The sequence below is a fragment of the Diospyros lotus genome, chromosome 7, assembly GCF_014633365.1.
Source record: "Diospyros lotus cultivar Yz01 chromosome 7, ASM1463336v1, whole genome shotgun sequence".
In the NCBI taxonomy this organism is placed as follows: domain Eukaryota; kingdom Viridiplantae; phylum Streptophyta; class Magnoliopsida; order Ericales; family Ebenaceae; genus Diospyros; species Diospyros lotus.
The window spans coordinates 33410047-33428902 of NC_068344.1; the positions used below are offsets into that span (position 1 = coordinate 33410047).

At 35.5% G+C, this 18856-nt stretch overlaps 1 protein-coding gene across 2 annotated transcripts; it reads left to right on the plus strand.

The window, feature by feature from the left end:
• Positions 1 to 2897: 2897 nt before the first annotated feature.
• LOC127806243 (topless-related protein 4-like) lies at positions 2898 to 17751 on the plus strand. Of its 2 annotated transcripts, none has more exons than XM_052343396.1 (26): positions 2898 to 3025; positions 3400 to 3501; positions 3742 to 3921; positions 4060 to 4173; positions 4293 to 4451; positions 4538 to 4721; positions 4822 to 4945; positions 5651 to 5784; positions 6891 to 7059; positions 7187 to 7296; positions 7387 to 7456; positions 7594 to 7667; positions 7792 to 7887; positions 7961 to 8056; positions 12130 to 12257; positions 12369 to 12603; positions 12693 to 12857; positions 12976 to 13068; positions 13267 to 13413; positions 14120 to 14230; positions 14333 to 14512; positions 14961 to 15089; positions 15299 to 15394; positions 16261 to 16449; positions 16816 to 16982; positions 17060 to 17751. In XM_052343396.1, exons 2-26 carry the CDS (start codon positions 3422 to 3424, stop codon positions 17256 to 17258), a joined length of 3429 nt encoding a protein of 1142 aa, XP_052199356.1. In that variant the 5' UTR covers positions 2898 to 3025; positions 3400 to 3421; the 3' UTR covers positions 17259 to 17751. The 2 variants fall into 2 exon arrangements, with proteins under 2 accessions (XP_052199356.1, XP_052199357.1); XM_052343397.1 differs by having other exon boundaries at positions 2900 to 3025; positions 5651 to 5763.
• Positions 17752 to 18856: the final 1105 nt, after the last annotated feature.

Consider the following 18856-nt stretch of genomic DNA (forward strand, 5'->3'; position numbering starts at 1 on the left):
CAAGATTTTTATCAAATTGTTTGTTAAATTTTTTAAAATGCACTAGAAAACATATACGTCATTTTTTTTTTATCTGTAAGATCCAAAATATGTTTATCTTGAAGGAAAAAGATATAAGCATATCTAAAAAATGTTATATAAGAAGCACGTGATTTATTTTTCAATGATTATTAGATAAGTTTAACAAATACATTACAAATGACAAAAATCTAAAATGCTTTTTATATTTTATCTTTTTCGATCTATATCTTGATTAATAAACATAAAAGACGAATATTATTAGACCTCAATTCAATCATAAAAGGCAAATCTTTTCTATTTTAGTTTGATGCTTAGTTGAATTTTCAAGACATTGAATAGTTAAAATGGCATGCATTTGTATATAAAATATATAAATTGTTATTTTCAAAGAACCAAAGATTCTTTTTATTTTTTGTTACAATGGCTAATTTATTACACTTATATTTGAAGACAATAAATATTTAAAGTCATGACTTATAGTGAATCAATTTGATATCTAATTAGTTACACCAATCTAGTTTATCAAATTTTAATAACTATGCTCGTTTCAGTAACTTATTTGTAGTTTTAATATTTTTTTTATATAATTGTATATTTACGATAACATTTACATATAATTTTCAATCATATTCAATTATTAATATTTTATTGCCTAAGATTCATGTACATGAAGACGTGACACTTTTTTTATTATAATTGAATTATGTCTTGGTGGTGCTAAGGATCTATCTATCATACCCCCACCAACCAATTCCACCTCAACCTTGGTATCTTTGATAGGACTCATAGTAATATTATACAAATGATATATTTGGTCTCATCCTCATATTCTATAGATAAATACTATTAAAATGGGACATAAAAAATATGCCACCATAAATAGAGGACAACGAGTCTATCGTAGAAAGTTTATCATTTTGGTTTAGGGGTGCTATTAATGAGAATTTGTTATTCTAATATTTAATTTATCATTTTTATTGATATTTTACATTAAAGTTTTTTACATTTGTATTTATTGTTGTCTAACTACAACAATAAATTTGTTATAATGGGAGAGAGTGAGATATGAGTGACTATTTGTTTCGGACATTCTATACTCATCCAAATATTGACTCAAGCATCAGAGAGTTCACGCGATACTTAAGTCAGCATTTGTTAAAATAAGTTAAATAAATTTGTATCATTATAACTTATTCGAATGAAAGAGAGATAAATTTATTTGAAAAATAAAAAATAAGAAGTCATATGATTTATTTTCAGATAAATTTAATAAACACGATGAAAAATACTTTTGTTCGAAATATTTTTCATATTTCATTTTTTTCGATTTATATATTGATTAACAAACACCATTTTAATGCATAACTAGGCTTTACTTCACAAATAACTAAATTTAAATTTAAGGCTTTTAACATAATATTAAATAATTAACTACCAAGTGATCTACAAGATTTGAATTTGTAATTTGTCAAATAGTGATTATATATTTTATACCCTTAAATGGTTACCAATCATACTTTTTTTTAGTTAAAATTTAACTCTAATATTCCATGTCTTTTGGTTGGTAAGTGACGATGAAGGATTCAATACTCATATATAAATTTATTATAATATATTTTTTAAAAAAAATAAATTATCACATGTCACGTCACGTGTCCCATTAATGATAGCCTCTCATGCGTCCCGCTTATCGTAATGTAACATGTGACATTTTTAATATTTTTTGTTACTTAAAAAAACAATTTACATTTAAAATATCTTATTTCACAATTTTAAAATCTCAAGAGATAATCTTATCACAAATCTTGTTCACCATTGAAAATTCGACTTATATATAGGGAAAAACCCTAATAGGTAAAGTTCTTTAACATTTTTTTTTATATACATAGCTCTTTGGCATTCATTCTAACTCATTTTTAAGCACCAACTAAATTATTAGTGATTATATAAAAAAGAAAAAAAAAACCTCTACTTTTAAAAAGTCTAATTACTTGGCGTGTCCGATAATAATATTTTCCAACAATATTAGTAATAAATATTAAATGTTAATAAAATTTCTTAAAAATGTTAAATGAAATTGCCCCCCTAATTTATTACTACATAAAAAAAAAATTCATTTCCCAATTCACTATTATGATGCCTTTTCACATCATTTTCAAAACCTTAATGTGAAGCCTCTACATTTATAAAGTCATATCGAATACTGGTTTAGAAAATAATTTATAATTATTAGTATTTTAAAAAAAATAAAAAAATAAAAATATAGCTTGAATATTTAGAGTGACGCTTCTATATTAGTGTATTATATTATGTGTCTAATTAATGTAAAAATATCATACTAAATATTATTTTTAAATATTTAAATAATATTTTCAAAAAATAATTAAACCTAAAACAGGCAGATTTGTCCCTCTCATGAAGGCTATAATAGTTTATTTGTTTTTTGTGTTTAACTTTTTTAAATATATACACAAATTTGTCATGTGTTTCATAGTGTGTATAGTGGGGGAGGTTAAGCATCTAAAACGAGAAGTCAAACCTAAAATCATGAGGGTCCGTCGTCAGCTATGCAGGCTCCAGCATCGCAACAAATCCCACGTAACCTCTCCTCGTACGCTCCGCATAAACCGGCCATATAAATACACATTAGACGCGTTTACTGCCAATATAAGTCATCGTGCTTATCAACCATCGAGACTCTCCACCCACTTATCACTCAATAAGCCAAGGTTCTTATCACTTATCCCGACCTCACTTTCAATCCGCATAATATCTCATCTCGCACTCGCCAACGAACCGTTTCTTAATTTCTCTTCGACCCTTTTGGGTTTTCTCGCTTCAGCCCTCTTCTCCTTCCTTAAATCCCTAGAGAGAGAAAGCACCTCTCGCTGTCTTCGTCTTCCTTCTTCATTCTCGATCTGCTTCTCTCTCTCTCTCTCTCTCTCTCTCCCCCCCCCCCCCCCCCAAAAAAAAAAACTCTCTCTCTCTCTCTCGTTCGATCAAGGTACGAGCTCTCTTTATCATCGCATATGAGCATGAAATGAGATTTATGTGATTTGCAGAGTCTTGTAGGTATTTGTGATTTGATTTGTGGTGCTTTGTGCACTGGAGCTCGCCAGTGATTTAGGGATTGATTGAATTTTGTCGATTATTATGTCATGGTGGTTCTTAGATTTGCCTTTTGGTGTTTAATTGTTTCCCCTTTTTTTATTTTGCTGCTCTTTTTTGGCCTACGTGTATGTCTGTATACGTATGATCTGGTTTATGTGGTTATGTTGACTGGAGTTTGCTTGTAATTTGGGGATTGAAGTGTGTCGGTTTGTTCTGTTCATGCGATTCTTACTTTTTTTTTTCTTTTTGCTTAATATTTTCTTGCAGTTTGGCAGGTTTGAAGGGCAATATGTCTTCTCTGAGCAGAGAGCTTGTTTTTCTTATACTTCAATTTCTCGATGAAGAGAAATTCAAAGATAGTGTTCACAGGTAAGGTTCAATTGTCTCCATTTCTACTCCTTCGGGACTATTATGATTATGTTTGTTTGCTAAAAAGATGAGGATAAGAGAAATTAGAAATGAGGAATTTCGATAGCTTAGGTGAACTAAAACTGGTGCTTTAGCTACTTTAATATATGCATGTATGGAGGACATAAATGTGTCTGTTGCGCAGCTTGGTGTATTCGAGCTAATATTGTTATGTTTTCCATTTTTGTTGATCTGTTGGAGACTGGAGCAAGAATCAGGTTTTTTCTTTAACATGAGATATTTTGAGGAAATGGTGACAAACGGGGATTGGGATGAGGTGGAGAAATATTTATCCGGATTCACAAAGGTTGATGATAACAGATACTCCATGAAGATCTTCTTTGAGATCCGAAAGCAGAAGTATCTAGAAGCCCTAGACGGGTAGGTTATGATTTGATGATATTGAAGGTGTCTCTGCAAAGTTGTTCTTTTTCTAGATAGATATATTTTACTTTAGTTCTTTTGCAGCTTATTTTTAACTTGAAGGTACAACTGGTTACTTTTTTGCTCAAATTGTAGGAAGGATCGTGCTAAAGCTGTTGATATTTTAGTCAAGGACTTGAAAGTTTTTTCAGCTTTTAATGAAGATCTCTTTAAAGAGATTACACAGCTTTTGACGTTGGATAACTTTAGGTACGGAAAAACTAGTATTGCACTATTGTTTTCTTGCTGCCTTATTCTTTCATATCTTCTATATTTGGGCTTTTATTGTATTTGTTGATGGTTTCTAATGCAAACACACTGCCTTACAGAGAGAATGAGCAACTATCGAAATATGGAGATACCAAGTCTGCTAGGAGTATAATGCTTGTTGAACTTAAAAAGTTGATTGAAGCAAACCCCTTATTTCGTGACAAGCTAACATTTCCTAATTTGAAGAATTCAAGATTGCGAACGCTGATTAACCAAAGGTCATTTGCTTGGTTTATTAGAGTTGAAATTTTATCTAAGTTGAAGCATTCATCTCTGATTGAAATTCTACTGTGACATGTTGCAGCTTGAATTGGCAGCACCAGCTTTGCAAGAACCCAAAGCCTAACCCTGACATAAAAACCCTGTTTGTAGACCATTCTTGTGGACAGTCGCAGCCAAATGGTGCCCGTGCTCCTTCTCCTGTGACCAATCAACTAATGGGTGCTGTTCCTAAGCCTGGGGGTTTTCCACCTCTGGGTGCTCATGGTGTAAGTGGAAGTAGCAAGTTCTTCCAACTTATGGTTTATTCTTTGAAAATATCATTTCATGAAGTTTTTCTGTGTTTTTTTTGTTTTTTCTATTTTTAAGCCATTCCAGCCAGCACCAGCTCCTCTGCCAGCATCACTTGCGGGATGGATGGCTAATCCATCTCCAGTTCCTCACCCCTCTGCTTCTGCTGGGCCTATGGGCTTTGCTACACCTAATAATACTGGTAATTTTTTTATCAAAAGAAAAAAAAAAGAACATTCTCTTTACTTTAGATATTATATGAATCCTTTCCTAATTACTACCTAGTGGTTGTCAGTTTCAACTATTTGGTGGTATAAAATGAGAAATTTAGAAATGCACTGGGATCTTAGTGGTGAGATGTATCTGAGATAACGTTCACTGATTACCAAAAAACCTCTGCATGGCATTTTCTGAAGTAGAATTTTTATGATTCAAGTTTCTTCTCCCTCATTTGACTTAATGATGCAGGAGCGTATTCTTTGATTTATTAGTGCTTTTATTTCTCTATTTGTTTAGTTATGGTTAGTATTTAAGTTATTAGGTTTTGGAAAGTATTTTACATTATTAGCTTTAATAAATAGTTTTGTGAATAGCATGTTACTTTTAGTATAGATGGATAGCTAAGGTTAGAAGGATTCCTTTGTGATCAAGGGCTAGGATCTATTATTGTTGCAACCTTAGTATAAATAACATTTTAAGACATTTGTAGGCAGCCGTTGACCATGACTCAACATTTTAGGTTTTCTTAAGCCCTAAGTTTCATATTATTATTCAGGATTTGATCTTATGTTGTTTTAGTTCAAATTTTGCACTAGTTTTTGCTGATTCTTCCTCTCACACTGCTTTACTTGAGCTCTTTCATCGCTGAAGGATTTTTACCTTCTGTGCTTGTGTTCATTTGTATCAGCTATTATAAAGCGCCCAAGGACTCCTCCAACAAATAATGCTGCTATGGACTATCAGACAGCAGATTCTGAACATGTGTTGAAAAGATCAAGGCCTTTTGGAATGTCAGACGAAGTACTGCATAACAATTCCTCTGTATTTCTCTTGCATTTGATGGAAATCTAAGCTAATACTGTTAGTTTTACAAGCATTATGACCAAAAATTAAATTTATATTTGTTCCCTTTTCTGTTCTCTGAAGCTTTTAGATGGTGTCAGCTGTGATATTTGTTTAATAGGTAATGGTGGATTATTTTTTTCTACTGAGTCTTTAATTTTTTAAGTATGATTGGAATTATAATTTCTTGAAATTGTGCACATGAGTGGATGGTTGACTTTTGTTGCCTTTCTATTACACTCGTAGACCATTTTAACTTGGAATGTTAGTAATCAATGGACTTGTCATCAATTGTTGCATAATGGGTTTATAATAGTTTAGTTTTCTTATTTCAATTGTTAATTTGCAATTGAGTGTTGGTTTTGAGTCGGCAGTTATGAATTTGAAAATGAGTTTCAGCATTAGGGATTTAGAATCTTGTTCCCTGGAGCAGTTGAAGCAACTAGTGCTTTGAAATGAAAAAAATCTTATCTAATGACAAAGAAAAATAATGGGTGATATTGCACACTGGTATTTGAATTAGTTGGACATGCAACCATTTATTATCTGCATTAGCTTTGCCTTAAAGTTTTGCATGGTAAGCGACAGTATCTTGTTCTAGGGTTTTGAAATTCTTTATGTTTGGGAGAATACTCACGATGAGAAAATCAAAATAATACTAGTTGAAATAAAAAGAAATATTTATGCACTTACCTGAAGCTTAAAAATATAAAAAAGGGATGTGCCAAGAGATTTGCACTTCAGTTGATATCTGCTGTTTGCTTGTATGAATTTTTAAGAATTGAATATCTATTATGCTTGGCCGGTACATCCAGATTGTACCTTTTTATATTTTATCTACATTTATTTTGTTGACATAATTTTACGGTCTGAATATATGTGTGGAATTGTGCTTGCCACTGTGTTTTGTTTTTGCTTATTTTACTTCTGAAGTTCTAATTCTGTGCATGTTCTCTGTTTGAGGAGGGGCAGCCACGAGTTTTCAGTCCATTTGGAATCCTAACTTTGAGCCTTTAGCTTAGTATGTGTTTTTTGTGTTGTAAGTTGAGTTTAGTTGACCCTACATTTTGTAAGCTTATTAACAGGTCAATAATCTGCCTGTCAATATCCTGCCTGTTGGTTATCCGGCTCAGACCCATGGTCAGAGTTCATACTCTTCTAATGATTTGCCCAAGGATGTTGTGATGACATTAAATCAGGCTTCATCTGTGAAGAGTATGGACTTCCATCCAGTTCAACAGATTCTACTGCTTGGTTAGCTCCTGGCACACCCACTTTTCCTATGCTATTTTGGTTGATTAGCCGTATGAATACTGGATGTTTGCTTGTTTATTACTTTTTTCACTATTTCCATGCCTTCACATTTGTTAATTTATTGTAGTTGGAACAAACACCGGAGAAATCATACTATGGGATCTAGGTAGCCGAGAGAGGCTTGCTCATAGGATTTTCAAGGTTTGGGACCTCGGAAAATGTTCAGTGCCTCTGCAGGTTTGCCACCAATGTTCCAACTTGTGTAAACATGAATATAGGTTTGATGTTTCTTAAAGTTGCCAATATCATTTTGTGGTTGTGAATCAGGGAAGTCTGTCCACTGATTACACTGCTTCAATCAATCGTGTGATTTGGAGTCCAGATGGTACCCTGTTTGGTATGTTGCAAGAAATTTTATGTTGAACCATCCACTATTATTAATTTCTGCATGTTGTCACTTGATGAGGCAGTGCAATAAAAGTGCTGTGAATTAAGATGGGATGCTATCGGTTCTAACATTGCTTCCTTATGTAGGTGTTGCTTATTCCAAACACATTGTGCACATATATACCTACCATGGTGGTGAAGATGTACGGAACCATCTAGAGGTTTGTGCCATCAAACAAGCACCTCGGAGTTTGTTGCTTTCTCTCTCTATCTCCAAAGTTTATAGCAGCTTCTCAATCTTTTTAAACACATATAAAAAATAGCTTTATATTTTTGGGTTTACAGATTGATGCTCATGCTGGTAGTGTTAATGATCTTGCTTTCTCTTATCCAAACAAGCAACTTTCCGTTGTCACCTGTGGGGAGGATCGATTTATCAAGGTCTGTTTCCATGTCATTACCTTACAAGTAGACAGATTTTGCAACTTTGGTCATGAAATTTAAGTTTTTACAGGTGTGGGATGCAGTTACAGGGGCAAAGCAGTATATTTTTGAGGGTCATGATGCGCCTGTCTATTCTGTATGTCCACATCACAAGGAAAACATTCAGGTATCATCATTTCACTATATAGTTTATTAAAGAAAGATGGGAAAACCTAGTTATTTTCTTTCCTTTTATGGACTTGGATTCAAGGCAAGGTAGTAAGTATATTAATTTAAAAAACAAAGACGGTAAACAATCATAATCTGCCTTCTCTTCATTTCCAATGAGGAACCTGGCAATATATTCTCCATGATATATGTGTGTTTCAAAATGTTGAAGTCATCATGTGGTTGATGGATATAGAATCTGTGTGAGATACTGTTGTTTTACGACGTGGTTGCTTCTCCAAAATAATGGGGGAGGAGTAGATTTCAATCATAATATCCTCAAGTGGATTTGGACTTTTGGCACCTGTCCAAGTGCTAGAAGTTTGTCAGGGTCCAACAAGATTTAGAAAATAATATAAAACTCTTAGGTCCATGTGCTCGACATATATCAGGGATCATGGTATGCGTGTCGGCTTGTGCAGGATACTTGTCCTATTGTTTGAACTATCTTCTGATCCATGGCTAACTGTCACCCAATAGAAATTTTTTTATTATATAAGTAGGAAAGGACAAATTCAAAGATTGTCTGAGCACAAACTTTTTTTGGAGCTTGCTAATGAATGGGTGGAACTCGGCTAGGTCTGTTTTCAGCCTTGTGTATAATGACAGTGTGAGGTTTAATAGTTTGTCAACCATGCCCACATGTGAAGACATTAAAACTAATGAATTGCCTGTCACATTCTGTATACATAGGTTTGATCTTTTGTAAAGAAATAAATATATTGTTGTACAACAAGTAAAAGTGACCCACCTGTTCAAGATTTTTTGTAACGGAAATGATATTTGAACACTTAGTTGTGACACTTTTAGTGATACTCTGTGCATTAATATGCTGTACATTTGCCTTGACATGACACAAAATAAATACATCAATGCACGAGTGTCACAACTAAGTGCCCAAATGGCATTTTCATCTTCGTAACATGTTCTGAAGTTATATCAAAGCCTACATTTTTCCACTAGATGTTCCAACTCTTTCATTAAGTGAGAGCTAAGAGGAGCTTGTTTATTTAAGACTGATTAGACTTCCATGAACAGTGCGTGACGCATTTTTACACATTGTTACTCACCTTTTAAGGCACAAGATGAGTAACAAATACACCTTATCTTTTGACAAGGTGTTTTTGTTACACCTTATTTAAGGCTCAAATCACTCTTATTGGTTGATGATAATACCCATTATTCTCACACATCACTAACTAGTAGGAGTGTTTTGGATCGAACAACACGGTTGGTGATGTGTGAGAATGTAACACCCCCTCTCGTAGACAATCACAACACCCAGGGAGCCCCGAAAAAGGAGCGTTAAATGGAAAGATAGGAAACCCAACAATCACAATACTGCATGCAAGAGGGAACATTAAAATAAATATCAAACCATACATGGCATCCATTCATTGTACAACCTAAACCATGCATGGAGACTTTCATCATTTTACAAAACATACATCAATCAACACATTACATTCACTTTATAAGAAAAACCATATTGCACTAGTCTCTCAAAATACTCCCAAGATCTTTGTTTGAGGGTACCCCGACACACATAACTACCCAACCGCCTTACCCGGACCCTCGTCGGCTACCTCTTTGTCTTTATCTGGAATGGTGAAGAAGACAAATATGAGCCACAAGACTTAACAAGTATGAAATATAAGAAGAACAACATAGCTGAATTCAAGGCATAATGGATATATGGTGGGTGATATTTGAACCACAAAGGGGCAATATGATTAGGACAACCACTCATCCACCCAATGTAAATTATGCCATGCAACATGCATACATAAGCCAGTAAACACGTATATGGCCGTGAGGCCCCACATAGTAAATAATAACACATATTGGCTCGTGGTTGAAAACCTACATCCAAAGAAACAGTGATCTCTCAGGGGACCAATGGTCCTATCTTAACTGTTGGCTATAACCAAATAAATATGTATATACTGTCGTCCATGGTCGTCACCAATGGACACGCCCCCCAGTCGTCACCGAAGGAGCATAAAACGCCATTCAGGCATAACATAAGCCCACTGGTTGTTGGGGGATATATCCCAAGCGTGCGTTAACTTTTCATGCAATGCATCACCTTAATGTTCACATACAATGAAGCATGCTCAACAAGTATAAAGCATGTTCACTGTTATTCATGATAAATGCAAGCTCACACGCATGCATAAAGCCATGTCCATGATGCACACATATCACCCATTTCATGTCATTCCGTGCCAAGATTCATCACTTTAATGCCATAAACATTTTCACATTTGCACCAAGGCCAATCCCCTCTTTTAATACACTCAAGGATATTGGGGAAACTTGAGGATGTAATAAGATTGCTTAGGGATTGGTTCGGGAACATTTTCTCAATTTAAAATAGAACATGAAGCATGCAAGAGATTTAGAATGGAAATAGAACACAAGGCATGCAAGAGATTCAATTCTTGCCATGCTTTATCGTGATTCAATAACCACCATTCCTTTAAAAATCATGGGGTAAAACAAGCCCCACTTAGGCCATCAACAAGACTCGACAAGGATTTAAAATCATCAAATTCAAGAATCAACCAAAATAAATCCAAAACCCCTCTTCTCCCAAAACTTGGTTATCTCCCCAAAACTATCACCAATACTAGAACCCCATAGTTTACTACTCTCACAAGCCCTCAATTTCTCACTTCAAGACCTCAAATTAGAGGATTTAACAACTCAATATTTCCCAAACCAAGCCCCCAAAAGGGAATTAAATGCCCATAATGGAAGAAAAGAAAGGGAACTTGCCTTTTTTACTTCTTGCTTCCTTACTTGATGGATTTGGAGCCTTTAGAGAGGAAGAATCTTGCTTGAGAATTGAAGAAGAGATGTTAGATTTTGGAAGGGAAGAGACCCACAAGAGCTCTTACCAAATGCCTCCTTTTTCTCTTAAAATTTCAGATTTTATGTTTATATATTTTCCATTAAATTTTACTTAATTGCTCCACCACTAATTTTGCTCTTAACTCAAAGGTTATAGGTGTTTTACACCTTAAATATACCCCATTTCCAGCTGTTTTCCACTCCCAATTTTCACCCTTAAGGCTTCTAGAAAGTCTTCTCCAAGCCCACAAACTTTGGCTCTTGCCTTCTCCAACTTCATGTTTCTAGAAGGCCTTCCTAATGGTTTCATTAAGCCATCCGAGAATGCATTTCAAATTTCTCCTTTCCCATTTTGACTTTTCAATGCCCAGTTTGAACACTTGACTACCACATCACCACTCACCTCTTTGACTTAGAATTTTCAACATAGACCCCAATTCTCATGAACTTGTATTTTCAAGCATACCTAATTAACTTAAAATTTAATGTTTCCCATATTACTCAATTAAAATCCTATAAATGATTGGAATTAATAGGACATGAAATTCCACTTACTCGGCCTCTCTGCTACCGCTTTATCGAGTTCCCGGGCTAATCATCAAATACTCTCGGTCCCTGGCAATAAATAACGTAGCTATTTAGGCTAAACAGTCCCATAATTAAAATACCCAAAACGGGGCGTTACAGAGAATGATGTGTATTTATCATTAACCAATAAGAGTGCTTTGAGCCTTAAAAAAGGTGTAACAGATACACTTTGTCTGAAGACGAGGTATATTTGTTACTCCTTATCATGTGCCTAAGAGCATAGAATAGAAAAACCCTTTTAAAAATATTAGTCAATATTCGTGCATAAAAAATGATCCAAAAGGATAAAAAGAAATGAAAAAGCATTCTCACTTCAAGTATGCCCACCTAAAATTAACAAAGACATCAACATTAGACATGCCATCATTAAAGTTCATTTCGAGATATCTAACCAGACATTAGAACTGTGTATGTTTGCTTTAGTTTTACATTTGTTTAAAATGTGGATTTCTGTTTTAATTTTTCTCCAATTTATATATTATATGGACTACATGTGGTTACTTTCTTTTTTTTTTTTTCCTTGCACTATATTACTCTTGCATTTATCTTTTAAAATTTTTGTAACTTTTTTTTTATTTTTTATCCCAGTTTATTTTCTCAACGGCAACTGATGGGAAAATAAAGGCATGGTTGTATGACAACTTGGGTTCTAGAGTTGACTATGACGCTCCAGGTCATTCATCCACCACAATGGCATACAGTGCCGATGGGACCAGGTTCAATTAACATTCCTACTTTCCAGTTTCTTGTTCCCTTATTCTTTTGGCACGGGGTACTAAGGTGGTATGTACTTTTTTCAACTAAAGCATCTAATTGTCACCTGATAGGTTGTTCTCCTGTGGAACCAATAAAGAAGGAGATTCTTACCTTGTGGAATGGAATGAAAGTGAGGGAGCCGTCAAGCGTACATATCATGGTCTTGGAAAACGATCTGCGGGGGTTGTGCAATTTGATACAACAAAGAACCGGTTCTTGGCAGCTGGTGATGAGTACACGGTCAAATTTTGGGATGTGGACGGTGTTAATTTATTGACAACTGCAGATGCAGATGGTGGACTGCCGGTAAATATTTGAAATGAGTTACTGAACATAGATCTTTCCACCCAGATCCCTCTTTCTAACCAACCATCCTTGTTGAAATACATCTCCAGGCTTCTCCTTGTATTCGATTCAACAAGGAAGGGATACTGTTGGCTGTGTCAGCGAATGATAATGGTGTCAAAATTCTAGCAAATGCAGATGGGATTAGATTATTGCGGACAGTTGAAAGCCGTCCATTTGATGCTTCTAAAGTTGGACCTGCAGCTGTTGTGAAGGTAAAAATTAACTTGTAACTGCCAGCAGATATCATTGAACTAAACAATTGAATAACATGTCATCTGCTTTCCCAAAGAATTTTTACTTAACCAGAAAAAATGTCTCATCTGTATACAGGCCCCTGCAATGGGAGCATTTGGTACGCCTAATGCATCCATTGGACCTAGCATTATGGACCGTGCTGCTCCTGTGGCATCCATTGTTGCATTGGTTAGTGTTGCTGTCTCAGTCTGGGGAATGTAGTTCTTAAATGGAGCACCACTGATTTTTATTTCTGGATTTGTTTGATGCAATTATGCATACTGTTCTATTTCACTGTTAGAAAAGTGTGCTTCACATGCTTGCCTTTTGCTTTCCTAAAGATGTTGTCTATTCAATGATTAACCTTTTCTTTTTGAGTTGCTGTAGAATGGCGATAATCGAAGTTTGGTAGATGTAAAACCCAGAATCACAGAAGAGTCTGCAGACAAATCTAGGATCTGGAAACTGACAGAAATAAATGAACCGTCACAATGTCGATCCCTGAGGCTTCCAGATAATTTGGCGCCAACAAAGGTTTGGGCTGAACCTGTTCAAGAATTTTAGGAATTACTGATTTTTTTACGTCAACCTCTTACAATCTTCTCTACATTGATTGCAATATAGACTTCGTTGGTTGTGTTGCAACTGCTTATGTTGCTGGTGAAATGTTAATTTGCCTGGGTTCATTCTTTTCTTCTGTCTTCTGTCAGTTTGCTTAATTATGTTGTTGAAACAATAGTAACATCCTTTTTCATGTATTCAAACTATAATATTTAAATGAGTTCTGAAACTCTGATATTTGTTATTCTCCAAAAAAGGTTTTCTTTGCTAATTAAGATATTTCATATTTTTATCTAAAAAAATTCTTTTGTAAAGAAATTCCATTGCTGAATTTGCAGCACTTTTAATTTGCTCAGTTGCTTTTGCTTTTGTCTTTACAAAAATTTTCATGGTAGGTCATCATATTTTTTGGTTACTTTATGCCTATAGGCCTTAAAAAGACAATCTAGTTAATGTCAAGAAGGGGCACCGCCAGTAGAGAGTATAATGGTTTTGGCTGAATTATCTGTACCTAGGAGGCTGAAAATCATTTCTTGATAGCTTCTGACTTGAGATTATTGGGTGTAGCAATTTGAAGATCCAATTTTCATTTCTTGATAGCTTCTGTTTTCTTTTCCTTTCTGTTCTTAATGTTTGAAGTTCTATGTTTGGTCCCTTTATTTTTCCTTCCCCATTTCAGGTTTCTAGGTTGATGTACACAAATTCAGCGTTTGCCATTTTGGCACTATCAGCCAATGCAGTGCACAAGCTTTGGAAATGGCAGAGAAATGATAGAAATATAACTGGCAAGGTACTGAGTTATCTGAATGAGAAGCTTGCTGCCTTTCCTTGACATTAATATTCATAAGCATAAGTCATGGCACAGTTGTATTCATTTATCTGCCTGTTGTAGGCTACTGCTACTGTTGCGCCCCAGCTTTGGCAACCCTCTAGTGGAATATTGATGACAAATGATATCAGTGATACAAACCCTGAAGATGCTGTTCCATGCTTTGCTCTCTCAAAGAATGACTCTTACGTCATGTCAGCTTCAGGAGGGAAAATCTCATTATTCAATATGATGACATTCAAGGTAAATGGCTATTGGCACTCTCTTTATGTTTTCTGAAAATGACTTCTTCTTGTTGATTAATTTATTGACTAACTAAAAGGTATGGTAGTCAGAACCTGTAATTCTAGAAAAAATTATACTATCCTCGTTTCTAAATTAATACATTTATTCTTTGATCTCCTGGTTAATACTCTTGGTTAAAAAAAAAAAAAAGTTGTAAATATGGGATGATGAAAGTTAAAAGAGGTAGAATTACCAAAAAAAAAAAAAAAAGAAAGTTATAGGAGTAGAACCTGAAATAAGTCTTCAGAAAGGATGAATTTTGGGAAAAATGTGAGTGAAGAACAAATTGTCACTAGGAAAGAGTATCTTGGTAAGTGTGAAAACATTTCTAGTAGGCTTCACTTCTGTTGTGATTCTGTCACTTTTTGTTCTTTCTTGTGATGCTTAGTTTCGCTTTTCACTGCAGACAATGACAACTTTTATGCCTCCACCACCTGCAGCAACATTTTTAGCATTCCATCCTCAAGACAATAATATCATTGCAATAGGAATGGAGGACTCTTCTATCCAAATATATAATGTCCGAGTTGATGAGGTTGTAATCTGTTTGCACTATAGCTTAAGTTTGCTAATTAAATATTCCTATTAATTATCTGCCAAGGTGCATTCCATATGTTTAGATTATTATAAACCACTTGATAAGTCCAGCCACTGGTGCCAATCAATCTTGGACCCATATCAAGTATGTGAAAAAACTGTTACAGGGGGGCCTCCATGTTAACATTATCTGTTCTGTTTCTGCAGGTTAAAACAAAGCTCAAAGGCCATCAAAAAAGAATAACAGGCCTTGCCTTCTCTGCTGTTCTTAATGTGCTGGTTTCCTCAGGTGCTGATTCCCAGGTAGGAGTTTTGGGGCCATTGTTTGACATCTTTATACTTGTTACTGAAACGGCAGAAAACATCTGCCAATTAGTAAAGACACACTCAATGATACTATCTCAGCTGGTATTTAGCCTTCTTACTCTTAGCACGAGCTATGGCATGAGGCCACCTGATTAAGGACCTCACAGCACTACTTTTAAAATCTATACTTCAATTGTGTGACTTCCCTGTGTGTTTATGTGGTCTCTAACCTCCATTCAGCTCTGCTTATGCTGTGCGATTCCTCTTTCCCCATTGTTTACTTCACAAAAAAAAACTGGTTAGGCCAACCCTCGATGGCCAAGACTGGGGACTTAAATATGCATATAAAGGTGTCATGGGCTCTCTTCCAGTCAGCAATTTGCCTGGAAGTGGAAGTTCAGGGGCTTAACTTTTATGTGCTACATGGTCTATTAAGCTCTGCTTATGTGCCGTGTGATTTCCCCTTCCCTATTATCTTGCAAAATAGATTGTCTAAACTATCCCACATCTGCCAGGACCAGGGACTTGTGTGTGCATATAAGGGGGTCATGGTTTCCCTTCCAGTTAGCATTTGCTTGCAAGTGGAAGTTCAGTAGGCCCACTTCTATGTGCTTACATGGTCTCTATTCAGCTCCGCTTATCCTTGTAATTTCCCCTTTCCCGTTTATCTTTACTTGGCAAAACAAAGAATATGTACTATTTCTAGCGTGCAAATGCTGTTGTTCGTAGAAACAACCATAGGACCCCCTTTAAGCAGCTATTCAGTGCATTATTGCTCTTTGCTCCCAAAAATGCTTGCATAAATTGGCAAAATATTACGTCAGATTTATTCTGGCCAGTAATGACCACTTGTATATATACAGCTGTGTGTTTGGAGCACAGATGGATGGGACAAGCAAACCAGTAAATACTTGCAGATTCCAAGTGGACGTACTCTGAGTCCTCTTGCAGATACACGCGTGCAATTTCACCAAGATCAGATTCATGTGCTGGCAGTCCATGAAACTCAGATAGCCATATATGAAGCATCTAAGCTAGAATGCCTTAAGCAGGTGAAGAATCTAAGTTTTCTCCTACTCAAATTTATCATACATCCTGGCTATCTAGAAAGTAAATTGTCAGATCTTATCAACAAAAGAGAGAGTAAAGTGTCAGATGCATTTGTTCTTCCAGATACTCTTAAAAGTTTTGAAACTGGATCTTTCTTGTTATACTGAATTAATAGTGCTTTTCATTTGCATTGTTCTGTGCATCGTCAGTCAACCTATAGTCTGTATGCCACAATATTATTGAGTAAACCTGATTTTAAACAAATTTGGGTCCTGATTGTTTGATGCCTATATTATCAGTTCAAGCAGGGGTTTGTCCTTAGTTCTAGCTTCTGATATTTCTATTTCCAACATGTGTTTCTCAAATAGTGGGTTACCCGTGAAGCAAATGGTCCAATCACACATGCTGCGTATTCCTGTGATAGCCAATCCATATATGTCAGCTTTGAAGATGCTAGTGTTGGAGTGTTCACTGCTTCAACACTCCGATTGAGATGCCGAATTAGCCAGGCTGCCTATATACCTAACAACCCAAGGCAAGTTCTTGTCTAAATACTTGCAGGCTCTTTTTCTTTACCTTCCTTTTTAGTATCTAACAATTTGACCTTCACAGCATGGGAGTTTATCCTCTTGTCATCGCCACACATCCAACTGAACCTAATCAGTTTGCTTTAGGACTAACCGATGGTGGAGTCTATGTCATTGAGCCTCTGGAAACAGAAGGGAGATGGGGCACCTCCCCCCCACTTGAAAATGGTGCCGGCCCTAGCGCAGCCTCTGGTGCCGCCAATCCAGATCAACCCCAAAGGTGAAATCCAATATGCATGAATGTTTGTCTCCGAGCTTGTAGACACAATCCATCTCTTACATGTGGTTTCACTCCCTACCATGGATCCCACCATGATTTTATTCTCAATGGGGAAGCTTGAACATTCTTTTTGTTGGGAAGTGAATCTGCAAAATTTAGGTCTCATAGATGTAGCATACTCAGAGGGCAGCAGACCTAGTAGAGTTAGTTTAAGGGTTATTTATCAGTGGCTTTCAAATTTTATTAAACCCTAGACAGAGGTGCTGATCTCTCATTAAAAAGACCATTTTCAGCAAGTTGAGATCTGTTTGTGTAAAAAATCTATAAGCAGTATCCATGGAAGTCTGTTTGGATCCTCAAGGAACTTGGGCAGGAAATGTGAATTGGCTTGATTGCTAGCCCTAGTTTTTGTTCTTACTCATAAAAGAAGAATACAAAGTTATTAATTTGTTCTTTTATAGTTAAATGTATTAAGCAGGCTTGGACTGTTTTCTTTCCCTCTTTGTGTTCTTTCTGTTGATAGGATTAGGATGCTGTGCTGTGTCTGTGGCTTCAGATGGGCTGTTATAAGGTTTCTGCATTTCCCTTCTCTAAGAGCCCGTTTGATAGGTTTTTTTTTGTTCCCAGTTGTTTTCACAGTTTTAACAATAAAAACTGGCCTCGTGTATTTGTGGGTTTTGCCAATCAAAAGTTAAATGCTTGGTAACTAAATATAAATTGGCAAAAAAACCCCCTTTTTTTCTTATTATATTTTAAATGAAAATATATAATTATATATATATATATATTTCTTTAAAAGATCTCTTATGCATACGAATCATATGTAATAACTGAACTGATCAACTAACCCTAACAAACCGAATTAATTGAAATTGAACTAATCAACACCTAAATCGTAATAATTGAATTGAATTAAAAATTGAATTGGAACATAAAATAACCAAGAGATCGAACATTAGTTTGGCCTTGCTGTTGTCGTCGGCCACCTAGCTAGCCAGTAATTCTGATGATTGGAACTGATGATCTAATTTTTCTAACCACAGTGATCCACATATGCTAAAATCAAAAGCATCTAATTATTGAATTTTAGTAGATCTAGATTTTAATATAAAATAGAAGTAGTCGGAAAACTTACCAAATGGGTCATCGGCGTTGTCTTCGTCTCTGGCTTTTGTCTTATTCTTTGCCATTGATAAGGGATGGTAGTGAGAGAGAGAAATGACAAAAAAATGAGGAGATGATCAGCATCATCAAAAAAGACGAAGAAAAGAGTCAAAAGACAGGCATCGCACTATTGTAGGGAGGCAAGGGATAAAGATCGGAGAAGGCTATCGACGACAGCAAGGGATGGAGAAAAAGGCTATATTGCCTATTGGGATTCGGGTGTCACGTGGAGAGGGGGGGTGGACGATTTGGTTGGGTCCCGCAGGGGGGATGGTTGGTTCGGTTCACTTGGGGGGGGGGTTATGGTTGCATGATTTGGTTAGATTTTTCGGTTATTTATATTAAAATAATCGAACCGAACCGAGTAATCAATTTTTTAGAAGAAAATATAATCGAACGGAATCATTTTCTTTGAAAAATCGAACCGAACTTCTGCTC